General features: G+C 43.7%; 1 protein-coding gene across 1 annotated transcript in view; it reads left to right on the top strand.

Annotated features, from left to right (window-relative positions):
• The window catches only part of LOC142579877 (MAM and LDL-receptor class A domain-containing protein 1-like), a 276,708-nt gene that overhangs the window by 70,194 nt on the left and 194,161 nt on the right, over positions 1 to 12,353 (top strand). The window contains exons 7-12 of the mRNA XM_075690514.1: positions 1,657 to 1,760; positions 3,710 to 3,806; positions 5,282 to 5,437; positions 7,783 to 7,928; positions 9,973 to 10,089; positions 10,823 to 10,946. Of these exons, the coding sequence (XP_075546629.1) occupies positions 1,657 to 1,760; positions 3,710 to 3,806; positions 5,282 to 5,437; positions 7,783 to 7,928; positions 9,973 to 10,089; positions 10,823 to 10,946 (744 nt within the window). The remainder of the gene's footprint in view (positions 1 to 1,656; positions 1,761 to 3,709; positions 3,807 to 5,281; positions 5,438 to 7,782; positions 7,929 to 9,972; positions 10,090 to 10,822; positions 10,947 to 12,353) is intronic.

Here is a 12,353-nt window from a genome sequence, read left to right as displayed (position 1 = left end):
ACTATATGCCGATATTTTAGTTCTGCTTCGCTCATTGCAATATTAAATTTTCCTGCGAAATAATTCAACAAACGTATGGCGCTAAAGTAACGCAAAATATGCCCGTTTGTGAGCATTTATCTAAAGCTACTAAATAGGTTGATAATAAAAACTGCTGTGTTTTCTACAAGTAATCGGTGAGTATGCGAAATCAAAAAGAAAAAAAACTGTGATAGATGGTGAAGAAAATATCATCTGCAAACACAGGGTAGCTGAGATATTCGCCGTTTATCCTTACTCCCAAGCCTTACCAGTTTAATAGCTTGAATACTTCTTCCAAGCATGCAGGGATCGAAGAGCATTGGAGAAATTGTGTCTCCTAGTCTGACTCTTTTATTTGTAGGTATCTTTCTATGTTTTTGTGGAGAATTAAGGTAGCGGTGGAAACTGAAGATATATTAGAAGATATTTAAATAAGCCTCCTGCACTCTTTGATGACGTGAGGCCGCTATGACCGCTGGTATCTCTACTGAATCAAATGCCTTTTCGTTATATAGAAAATGCATGTAGAGAGGCTGATTGTAATCAGCAGATATCCCGATAATTTGATTGATGACATAGATATGATTCATTTTAAAGTATTCCTTCCTGAAGCCCGCCGGTTCTCTTCGTTGACTGAAGTCAAGTGTGGCCCTTATTCTATAGGAAATTATCTTGGTGAATATTTTACCCAGTACTTAAAGTAAGCTAATGGGCCTATAAATTTTCAGTTCACAAACGTCTCCCTTTTTGCGGATTAGTATAGTGTTGGCATTATTCCAGCTCTCCGGGACCCTTGAAGTCATGAGACATTTCGTGTAAAATGCCACCAGCTTTTCGAGCACGATATCTCCTCTATCTTTCATTAAGCCGACTGTAATTCCCTCTTCTCCTGCCACTTTTCCTAGCTTCATGTCTTGAAAGGCCCTTCTAACTTCATCGCTAGTTATAGAAGGAGCCTCTTAATCCGTTCATTAGTACTACGAATGGAGGTATCGTGACATCTCTAGGTACAGTACAGGTCAGTATAGAATTCTTCCGCTGCTTTTACTATATCTTCAAAATTATTGATGATATTACCCTCCTTGTCTTTCAGTGCATACATCTTGGCTGGTCCTATGCCAAGTTTTATTCTCAGGGATTTCATGCTGCGTAAATCTTTTGCTGCTTCCTTAGTCTTTCTTGCATTATAATTTGCAATATACCTTATTTTCTCCTTGTTGATCCGTTTTGACAATTACGCAAATTCTATCTGATCTTTTGAGTTGAACACTTTCATTCTTTGTTGTTTCTTTATTACGTCCTTTCTTACATTGGAGAACTTACCTATTGGTTGATTGGTGTGTTACCTCCCGCTTCAATTGCTGCTTCTGAAGCCAACCTAGTTACGGTTTCATTGATTACCTGTATGTTATCTTCATCTGCATATTTATTTGCAAGTTCCAGCCTGAATTCATCTGCTTTTACCCTTACTGCGTCTGACAGTTGGCCTGTTGCTTCATCACCAATTTTCAACTTTCCAACTTCAAATTGTGCTATGTGCTAGACCTCACTAACCTATGATCACTGTACTTTAATCTATCTAGCACTTCTACATCCTGCCATATGCTAATAGTCATTATCTTTTGTATATTTCAGGAACAGGGAAGAACAAGACTATTTGGCAGCGATCAACGAAGGGAATTATCCGGGACACCTGGACCGCAGTGGACGTGGCTTTCAAGCATACCCAAAAATTTACCGTGAGTGCTCTCTGAAAAACGTCCGGAAAAGTTTTGTTCCTCGTCATTGTATCTTAACCACATTGTTTTGGTTGATAGTTTGTTGCGGGGCTGCTTTTTAGTGACCCAATGCAGTAAACTCCTGCAGCAACTTCTTTGTTCATGTATCCATCCGAAGATTTGGTTGCGCTAAATGTGAGCATTTTAGCAACATCTGCCAAGTAAAGGGGGCTTGCCTTCACATCCTGGGGCCATAGTAAAAAAAAAACAAGTTAGTCATGCATTCCCTCCGTCAGAGGACTCCGCTAAAGTGCCACCGGAATATGTGACTTACATGAATACGCTTAGACCATTGTACGGACCATTTTCTTAGCTCCGATCCACCCGTATGGCCCGAAAGTTCCGTGCGCTCAACCACCCGACCCAGGCAAGATGGTTTGAAACCTGACCCGTAGGTGTGAGCCAGGCCCGATCGACCTCTGTCCGGTTTGGCACACAGAGATTCTTTGCTAAAGACCAATTTGACTCTATCAAGCTTTCCGCAGGAACTGTTGCTGAATATAGTCAGGTAAAGAAAATAAACAAATACATAATCTGGGTCTTCTAGCTAATGCGTTAATGTGCGCTATGAACGTCCGTCCTACATTTGCCACACAATTATGCAGCAGTTAATAGCAAAACCATTTGTTGTCTATCTATTGTACATGCCGCTAGCCAATTCCATCTCACTCTTCAATTTCAAAGAACCAATGTTTATCAATGCTTATATATGATTGAATAAAGGTGGTAGGAATCAAAATGCGATGTTCTGTTTGCTATCCGAATACTGTGTCAAGAATGTCATTTTCCTGAGGCGGCCATGGAAGCTGGCGAGAGCCCACGAGGGCTTGCGACGGCATAGTCGGTGCCAAATGTCAATCAGAGAACGGTGTTCAACGCAGTAGGCACCTATAGAGCCCCTAAGCAGCCTTATGACCTGGCCACTAGTGGAATATAGACAGCATAATTAATCCGTAACTAATGAGCTAACGCTAGCAGCAAGGAACGCATTCATAGCAGGCTGTCGGAGCGTGCAGCCAAATGCTCGCGTCGGCAGAGCCGACCAGCGTGCGGGAAGATACGCCGAAATTTGGGTATAGTGAGTCATATTAAAAGGCAGGGGTATAGCGATAAAATTTCCCCGGAGGAATGAAGCATTCGCAAAGCTTTGGGTTATATTTCGAGGCACCTGCAAAGCTGAGGCTTTGGAATTCCGAAGGCTGTGATAACACTAGTATGCATCGTCATCTACATGTTTAGGAGTCTTTCGCTTTGGCATACAACTGCTGAAGATTTTTCCGTTGTAAGTATTCGGCGGTGGCGACTGCACTCCGATGCGCGCGCAGTGCTGTAATAATTTCGTGTGCAAATAGTTTATTCCACTTTAACGAAACTTCTCAGTATTATTAAGGAGCATCCGATAACAGTCTGTTTACCCAATTCTGGAGTTGGCGTGTAAAAACATTTCAGTAATTTCATTTATTCTTTCTTAGCGTCTCACGGAGTGTAAGATCAGGTTGTGCGCGTTATCGCGCTCCTGCCCCTATCTTATTTTCACAATTGGTCTTCAGCCACCATGAAAACGTATAGCAATAAATAAATGATCATCAATGTGGTGAAACCGAATAAATTTAATAGTTTTCTCATTCTGTGTTACATAATCAACGCTTTTCCAAATGGACTTTATGTACGATGTCGTTAAGGCAAACCTTGTATACAGGCTTTGATGCTTTTAAGCCTCTGGTAGACGAAATCAGAGTGAAAGGGCTTAAACGAACGCTTTGTTAACAAGTCGTTTTCACGCTGACAGGGTCTCTATTTCTGTGCGAAGCTGCGCCTTATATGAAGCGTCTGCAGGTGTCTATGATGTATTGAGCTTGAAATATTGTTCCGAATTCTCCAAAATTTCATGCTAAATATATCATGCGCAGATGAAATTCACGTGCAGCCTGTTTCCAGACAAGTCCATCCCAAAGCCTGCCTGCACGATAGATGCCATCGAGCTTGACGACTGTGCGGGAACAAAAGGTAAGGTCCAAATGACGGCCTTAAATTACACCATCGCTGACATTTATCGGAACACCGCAGTGAAGTTTGTGTACCGAATTTTAGCAATAGTGGGGATTATTCTTAGGTGCAGGTGGCAATGTGTGCCTTATGTAGCCGTCATGCACTGAAGGGATTTTAGCCGCACATTTGAAGGTAACCTAAAGAGCAACATAAGAAAATTTTAGTCTTGGTAGAGCATTCATTGAAAATCTTGGTTTCGTTCATTGAGCGGGAAGTTGTTGATTACTAGTGGAGAAAGGGAGGTCAAACTTACGTGCTTCAACTTCTCCAAGCAACGGCTGTGGCGACAGGTCAGTGCAGCATCCTGAATATAAAACTGGCATTTCGTTTGTCCTGGAGCAGGAATCTTCAAAATGCGATGCTACATCCTTCTTCAACAAGACGCTTGGCCAGACCAGAGCAGACAGTTCAAAAATGTAGGACGCGGCTGCTGGTTGGTGTGGGAGCTTTAAGACGGGGTCCACTCTCATCTTTCATTGTTAGCATTGTTTTGAGCATATCACGCTCCCTGTCACAGTGAAAGCGGCCTTGTTGCAATTGGGTTAGCCTAATTTACTATACAGCTTACCGTGGCACTCGCGTTTAGCGTTCCTCTGTGCCTGCTCAATGCCGAACAGTACAATAGCCTGGATTTCCTATCCGTTGCTTTTAAAAGATTGCATTCTGATTGGCCTTGTATTGATGCTTTCTTTGTGTCGTAATGCTTGTGATTTCACAGGCTGATTTGGTTTACGCACTTGCGATTGCCATGACACCGCAGAAGAAAAGTCAGTCTTCCAATGCTAGATCAACCACGTGCACGGTGATGTGTAGTTGACGGCGCAGTTGTTTGCATCTTTTATCACAAGTTGGGTGTTATTCTTACCCTCGTTGCCAATTACGACTGTGCATATTCAGTTTCTTCTTCTAAAACATTATTGGCTTCAATAAATGAGTAAGCGTTAGCGCTGTCAGAGTCTTCGTGTCATTCATTGTGAATCTTTAATGGGCTGCATATGGAAACGAACTAGACCCGTGTTTGTCATCAAGCAAAGAAGTCTCCGCAGCACGTGAGTTTTAGTGACTTTTAAAGCACGTTGTTAAATCTGTTTGCCTTTGAATATTTGTCTGGTCACCAGGCAATATATGACCATTTGAAGTGTAGGCAGTGGTTGCGACTAGGAGAGAAACGCGGCTTTACTTCAATAGCTGTCTCTTCATTACCAAAAAACTCAAAATCGTGCGAAGAAATACAAGCCTGGTCGTAGGAGTGAAAGCGCGCGAAAACTCTCGACAAAGGCTTTTTTCGAAAATTGCATGCAAGTCTTCGTATACCTAATTACTTAACGCGCGCATGCTGCTCTCGCATTGTCAACCACCGAAATGCACCAGCCACTGTCATGTAAAGCGCTTATACTTCGCTCAAACGTTAACGTTTTACCTCCATTCGTCAGTGCCCGAACTCAGAAAGTGCGACTTCGAGGATGGCTGGTGCACATGGAAGAACAACAACACGTCGAACAACGATCTCGCCTGGATGCTAGGGGGAGAAAATCTGAAAACTACGCTCCTCAGGCCAAACCACGACCACACCTACGGAAATAAAACTGGTAATCACTATTTCCTAGCTGTTGCCAAGGAAAGGCAACCAAACAAACTGTCGGGTGTATAAATATTCTTAGCGCAATCATGCACTTGCCTGCTTATTGGCCAGAGAAAATCCGCAAGACGACGGAAGCATCTCTTATTGTACATATCTGGAGGAAAGTGTGTGTATGTGCGTGCGACAGTGTGGAATTGCCTTTGCCCGCACTTTTACTGAACTACAAGCAGAAAAACTATGTTTGCATATGAAAGCTGAACCAGAACGCAGCTTAGGACACTCATGATATATCACTATATATATATATATATATATATATATATATATATGTATATTCTACGCGTCCTATGTCATAATTATAACTGCAAAAGAAATTAGCCAGAGCTCCCAACCTCAATAATCTCATGGATTCGACATACGCTATCATTTCGGCCATGTCGCTTAACTATTTCCCGTTTTACGGCCACATGTTACCTCGAGGCCTTCAATGCCGTTTCTAAGAGTCTAATGATCGAAATTAGCGCACTGCTGCTAGCACTCGGATATGTTATTGTGTGCGGGAAATCAGCAAGTGAAACCGCGCACGCAGAGAAAAGAAAAATTTAAGCCAGAAGAGAACATATATTGACGCTTTTAATAAGCTTCAATTTACTAGTGCGGAACAGCTCTTCCACTGGATTGACAAAGATATCCTTGGCCAGGACGGCTTCATACTGTCACTTTGGTTGGACAGTGTAACATTGTCATGAAAAGGTGAATTCTGAACAAAAAACAAAGTCGCTGTAGTTCATAGAAGTGCTCTCGTAAGCAAAAAGAGAAATCTCTTAAATATTCATCGCCATTTGTATCAATTTACTTCTGCAGAAATTGGCAGTCATCAGAAGCTCGCAATGTTCAAGCTTTTCAACCAACTGTAGGTAAAACATTGCTCGGCAAAAAGCATGTACTGCATTACGCTTTGTATTCGGCTCCGCGAATAAAATTTGTTTCTTCTGGGCGCGTGTTGATACTTATTTTTACTAGAAACATTCATGGGGGTAATTGAACTACCAGCTTGTAAAACTGTAAAGAAAAATTGACATGGAGTATTGGTGGTTCTCTGCTTTGAGCTTTGGATTCGCCTTTGTAGGCGTCATGCGATCAATTGAGAAGCAGTCTGGCGATGATTATGCATGTCGACTGCAGCATGCGGAGTCTCATTTTGCAAGTCATGGCGGTTTAAAATCTTCATCAATTCTCGACGCAGCTTTACCAACTTATTATATTCAGCAAATGTGCGATAATCAGTAAAAAGCAAGTCCTTCCCGAAAGGCTGAGATGTTGAATATTACCGCGACCCGACTGCACTGAAGGCGATGCAAAGGAGTCGCGTGGTTTACCTCGATAAGTTTCTATCGCAGATGAAGCGCTGGCACTTCGAATGAACGAGAAAATCTAGGCATGAAAGCGCAAACGGCAATGTCAGGCAGTGACTTCAAAATCAGAGACGTTGCCACGTTTTTACCCTTTGAGACCCACAGCACCCAAATGTGTAGCATAAAATTTTGTAATTTATAGTTTCTCATGTTGATTGCTGCAGCACAAGTATTTTAGAGGCTGCGCTGAAGTAAAATAATACTGCTGTCTGGAGAAAAAAAGCATAATTGTCAGAAACGTTATTAAACTATTATTACGAATAAATTGTATGCATTGCTGCAATCGTAATCCGACAATCATTATGGTTGTCAGTAATAGTCAGCGATTTCTCCCATTCTTGCAAACATCTCTACAACTCATGGACAGGACATAATCATTTCGTATATAATAGCCATGCCAGCCGATAGTAAATATACCCGACATGACAAAGAGCACCAATGCTACTCGCTTTATACTGCCGCAACATGCCCAATCTGAATTGTCCACGCACTTGTTTTGGCAACATCAGTTTTGGTGTATTCATTGTTCAACTCGTCAGTCGTTCGATTAGAGTCGCTCGCTGACCTTGAGGGTGGCCATAGAGTCTCGTTTTCATTTCTCATAGTTAATGTGCTCTTTTTTACCAGGAATAAACTGATACCCGTGAGTGAAGCGGAATATATATTCAAAAGGAAACAACAGTCATTATGGATGGAAGTGTACGGACACACCGTCCTGCGGCAATTAGTGCGTGTTCTGAAGCCTAATAACATGAAGGCGTTGCTTCGTACGCATATTCCATGCCATTTATTCGCTAAAATCGCCTAGCATTGCAGTTGCAGACTGCAACAGCTTGTTCCATGCATCCACGCCTAGTTTCATTTCCACAGTGACAACGCGTAATGCATTTCCTACTCTCATGATAAAGTTCAACTGAAATATTTCTTATATTTTCAGGGTCATATCTGTTCCTCAGCAACTTCGAGAGGAACACAGGTGACCAAGCCGATCTTATCGGTGAGGTCCTTTTCCCATCCAGCTCGATTACGCAATGCGTCGAGTTTTGGTACGATATCAACGGAGACAAGGACACAAGTCTGGAGGTGAGGGTGCTGGAGCAGTAAGATCAGATTTTGCGCGTTATGCATCAAAACAGAAACGAACGGCTTGTTCAATCACACCAGCTCACTTGAAATACATTGAAATACTTTGCGTAGATGGCGCATTCGATGGTCCACAGCCATCGTTATTCCGAATAAACAATGCAGCTTGTGGGGGACGGGGAGCACCGTTCCTGCAAGAGGCGATGACGAGCTGCTACGAGTAAAGCTCGATGCGAGGCTCCCTTGGGTGTTGTCGCAGCTTTCGCTGGTGGCACGATTTCACCTCGACGAAGGGCCCGCTTTTGTCTTTGGTGAAACGAAAGTATGCGAAGCGTAGTGCCGCGCAAGGCGGACTGTTGCGGCGACAATTTATGTGATGTGGTGCCATAGTAGCGTGCGCCGTCTGTATGAAAACAAGGCATTGCATGGGCTCTATTGAGGCCGCTGTGAATCACGCCCAGGCGGCAGCCACGCAGTGCCTCCTGTGATCTCCCGATTAGCGAGGCAGTCGCGCCACACTTCGCTCCGTTTGCAGTGCGCCACACGAGACAGATTGTTTGCGCCAGCTACGCTACTCCATATCGTTCTCTTCCTAATATAAAGCCTGCACCTGTCTAACCGTAATAAAATTACTGACATGCCAAATGAAAATACGTACAGAGCTGCGCTCAAATTTCGCATTAGGGATTATCGTAATCATCAGTGAATATTTTCCCCTCTCCATTGCACCCATTCATGAGAGAGAAAAAAAGCAACTGTTTAAGAAAAGCGCAAAATTTTCCAGCGCATATCCAACTGCATATGCGCTACACTGCCTAGAGAAGACAGTCAGAAATCGCGGAGATATACAGGTTATCTACTTTACGTATCACATGAGCTAGCCGCCTCCATTCTTTTACCTTATGTGCCCATAAAATACCATCTAATGCCGTTTGATTCCTCATCAATCGTGCCGGCTGGTCTCTGAATATTTTCCCTATCGTTTTAGCGGTATCTATAACCCTGCTCTTGGAAATTCATTCATGGCGCCACTATAAGCTACTTCTGTTGGTAATTTTTTCAATATTGCCCTTATATATTTCTAGTCTATTGCAAGACTAAATCAACTTGCATATTGAAAAAAATCACCAACGATTACGCTACTCCCTAATGCGAAATTTCAGCGCAGCTCTATACGTGTTTTCATTTCGCATGCCAATATTTTGTATCGTGATATATAGTTACGCGCTTTATATTAGGAAGGGAACGCTGTGATTTGCGCCGATGGCGCAGACAGTTTGTCTTGTGCGGTACATTGTAAACAGAGCGAAGCCTGGCGTTACTGCTTCGTTAATCGGGAGATCGTGAGAGGCAGCGGATGGGTGACGCGTGGGCACGATTCCGAGCAGCCGCCGCAGACAGATCTCCACTTATGCAGCACTTTATTTCCATGCAGACGAAGCGCACTACTCTGACGCCATATAGTAGCCATCGTCTCCATGCAGCCCGTCTTGCGCGTCACTACGCTTTTCTTCGTGCGCTTTCGTTACACCAGCGACGAGAGCGGCCCTTTTTCACGAGGAAATCGTGCCACCAGTGTCAGGGGCGACAACACCCAAGGCGACACCACGTCGAGTCATACTCGTAGCCGCTCACTATCGTCTCTTGCAGCAGCAGTCATCCCCGTCACGCACGATGATAACGCGGACTGACCTAAGCAGCTGACGCGGCGGATGAGCGTAGCCCTCCCAACTATACGCCATCGTACCCCTCCCCCCTCGGAAGCGCTGATGAGATCGTCCATGCGGGTGCGGATGCCGTGGCCGCCGGCAATTCAGCGCATGCACAGGCCGTCAACCCTCCGCTCCTCCTCTGCTTTCCGCCTCATGCTTTCACTGTAGCCTACTCTTCCACTAACCTCCTCGCTCTCTCTCTCACCTGCCGCTGCGCTTTGCAAGATGCATGGTCGTGCTTTGTCAGCTCGACTTCTGACTCGACTCACTCCGGTCGAGTTTCATGCAAATGATGATCTTGTCCTGTTGTTTCGTGCTGTTGTTTCGCTTAGGTGCTGAGCGTCAATCCGACCAGTAAGTCGCACGAGGCCCAACCCCTGTGGAAGCAGAAAGGTGCCGACCGAAGCGCCTGGCAGATGGGACGAGTCGCTGCGGCTCAATACAACCGGGTACGACACTTGCACTCATAACACTAAACGCAGGGTGTAAGGGCTAATCGGACAATGCTTGCCTCTACGCTTCCCTGCTACTTTGCTTCTTCGGAAGTAATCTGGCTTGTGAGAAATGCGGTGGTTATGCGTGTCCGCGTATGCGCATGTTAAACTGGGTTACCTGGTTTTCCTTGTACGGTCCTCTTTTCGTTGACCTGCCTCTACGTTTATTTAATGTGAAGCCAGACATTACGCGACAAGCATTGGACCAATCGCTACAGCCGCTATCTCAGCTTTTGACTTATGTGGTTCGGTCAACAATAAAAGTTTTTCGTAATCTCAACATGAAGTTCGGTGTATTAGTTCGAGTGAGCGTCAGTGTTGTGAGTTCATAACAGTCTTGTGTTGTTGGTTTTCTCGATTATTTTCGAAATGTTATATTATTTTACAATAACGTCCATAGTAACTTCGTAAATAATTGGAGTCATTTTTACACATGCGTGTAATTTATGAACATTTTCATTGCGATATTGCAACAAAACAGCGCACAAATTTTTATCGTAGCATTTGAAATGTTAGGGCTCTGTAGTAGCTTGTCTTATTTGGTGATGTGGTTTGTCATACCCTGTCCAGTGGCACTGAACTGAAGCACTAATTCAGTTTGATCCATTAAGAACTTCTTTATGGCCGCAGTTAACCAACACTGACAAATGTAGCAATTTACCTTCCTATGGCTCTCATCCTGTTCCAGCTCATCTTTCGTGGAGCCGTTGGACCATCAGTGGAGCCAATGTACATCGCACTCGACGACATCAGTGTCAGTGACAACGATCGGTGCGAAACGCTGCCCCAAGGAGCTGGCCACTTAGACGCAGGTGACATTTGCGTGACTGACGTTGGTCTCATACAATTTGCAGCGCGTACACCACGTTCTACATTTGTCCTTTTTTTGCAGCGCGAGTATTCAAAAAGCGTACATCACTTTGGTATGTGGGGAACGCGATTGAAATCATGGATCCGCGACATCAAGAAGGTGTGAGGTTGTGCGAGCCCAATTCTGAGGCAATTACCCCTACCTATATCACCACTGCATTTTTCCCATCAGTTGTGTACAAATTGCAGAAGTTACTTCTAATTGAAGCTTTTCAGGTCAAAGGAACTCTGAAAACGTGATTGAAGGGATAGATGACACGCTGGTCTCGCCCTGAAGCGACGTAATGAAATGCTGGGCATACCAGCAGATAACACAGGCAATTTCAGCTTACCACTGAAAAGGAAAACATCAGAAAGAAATGCTTGAGCACGCGTACAAGAAGCGAGACCTAGAGATGTGGTAGAGCAGAGCGAACTCTCTGAATAGGTGAGTAAGCAAACAGGAAAGCGCCACTAAAATGCCATCGCGCGCCAATAGAAAACCGAATAAAATATTTTAGTTTACTGACGCTAAATTTCCCTCTTTTCTACTCTGAAATAAAAGAAGCGTCTTATATATGAGTCTTTTACAAGGTAAGTAAACGGCAAAATGGAGTGAGGGAGGTCTTAATTCGCATAGTTGCAAAAATAGGATCTCGTTCACCGATATAGTGTGCACTGTTATATTTTTAACGGGTGCATAGCTATTTGGGAATTTTATTGCTTAATATAGAAGGTACTAATGAAATCGTGTGTGGCACCAGAATTTGTGAAATCTAAGAACATGACTGATATAAAAAAGAAAGCCTACTTCTGTAACCCGGCCGAATCGGAGCTTAACTTTCGGCGAAGCTGCATTTTCCGAGTAGTTTCAATAATAATCTTAATCGACCGTAATTAAATCAAGTGCTTTCACATGCTACCCGTATGTGACTGTCTATTGCATACCTGGCCCAGGTATTACGCTTCCTAGTACTCATGAAAATCTGTTTACGACGGGCCAAATTCCTCGACCTACATTTTATCTCGCCAGAACATTGGCTATATTGTTTTCTGCCACTCGTTTTCAGCTAAATTTGATTTAGGTTGAGTTTTCAGCTGCTCCAGAACACCGGCATAAGTTCTGCGTTCTTCGTATACCAAACCTATAAGGCTCCTGATCTTTTACATGCGTAATATACCGGTAAAGCCGTAATTTGTGCAGACAATTCCACTTCTCCTGCACATTATTCAAACGTGCCCCTGATTTTAAAAGAAATATAGACAAGGAAGATTGTTCAGATCACCGAGAACAGCGGGCAAATCTACAACGAACTTCACATAACGCATGAAAACTAGATGAGCAACACGATAACTAAGTAAAAGCGGGA

This window comes from Dermacentor variabilis, chromosome 4, assembly GCF_050947875.1.
Source record: "Dermacentor variabilis isolate Ectoservices chromosome 4, ASM5094787v1, whole genome shotgun sequence".
Lineage (NCBI taxonomy): Eukaryota > Metazoa > Arthropoda > Arachnida > Ixodida > Ixodidae > Dermacentor > Dermacentor variabilis.
This window is presented reverse-complemented; position numbering and strand designations above follow the sequence as displayed.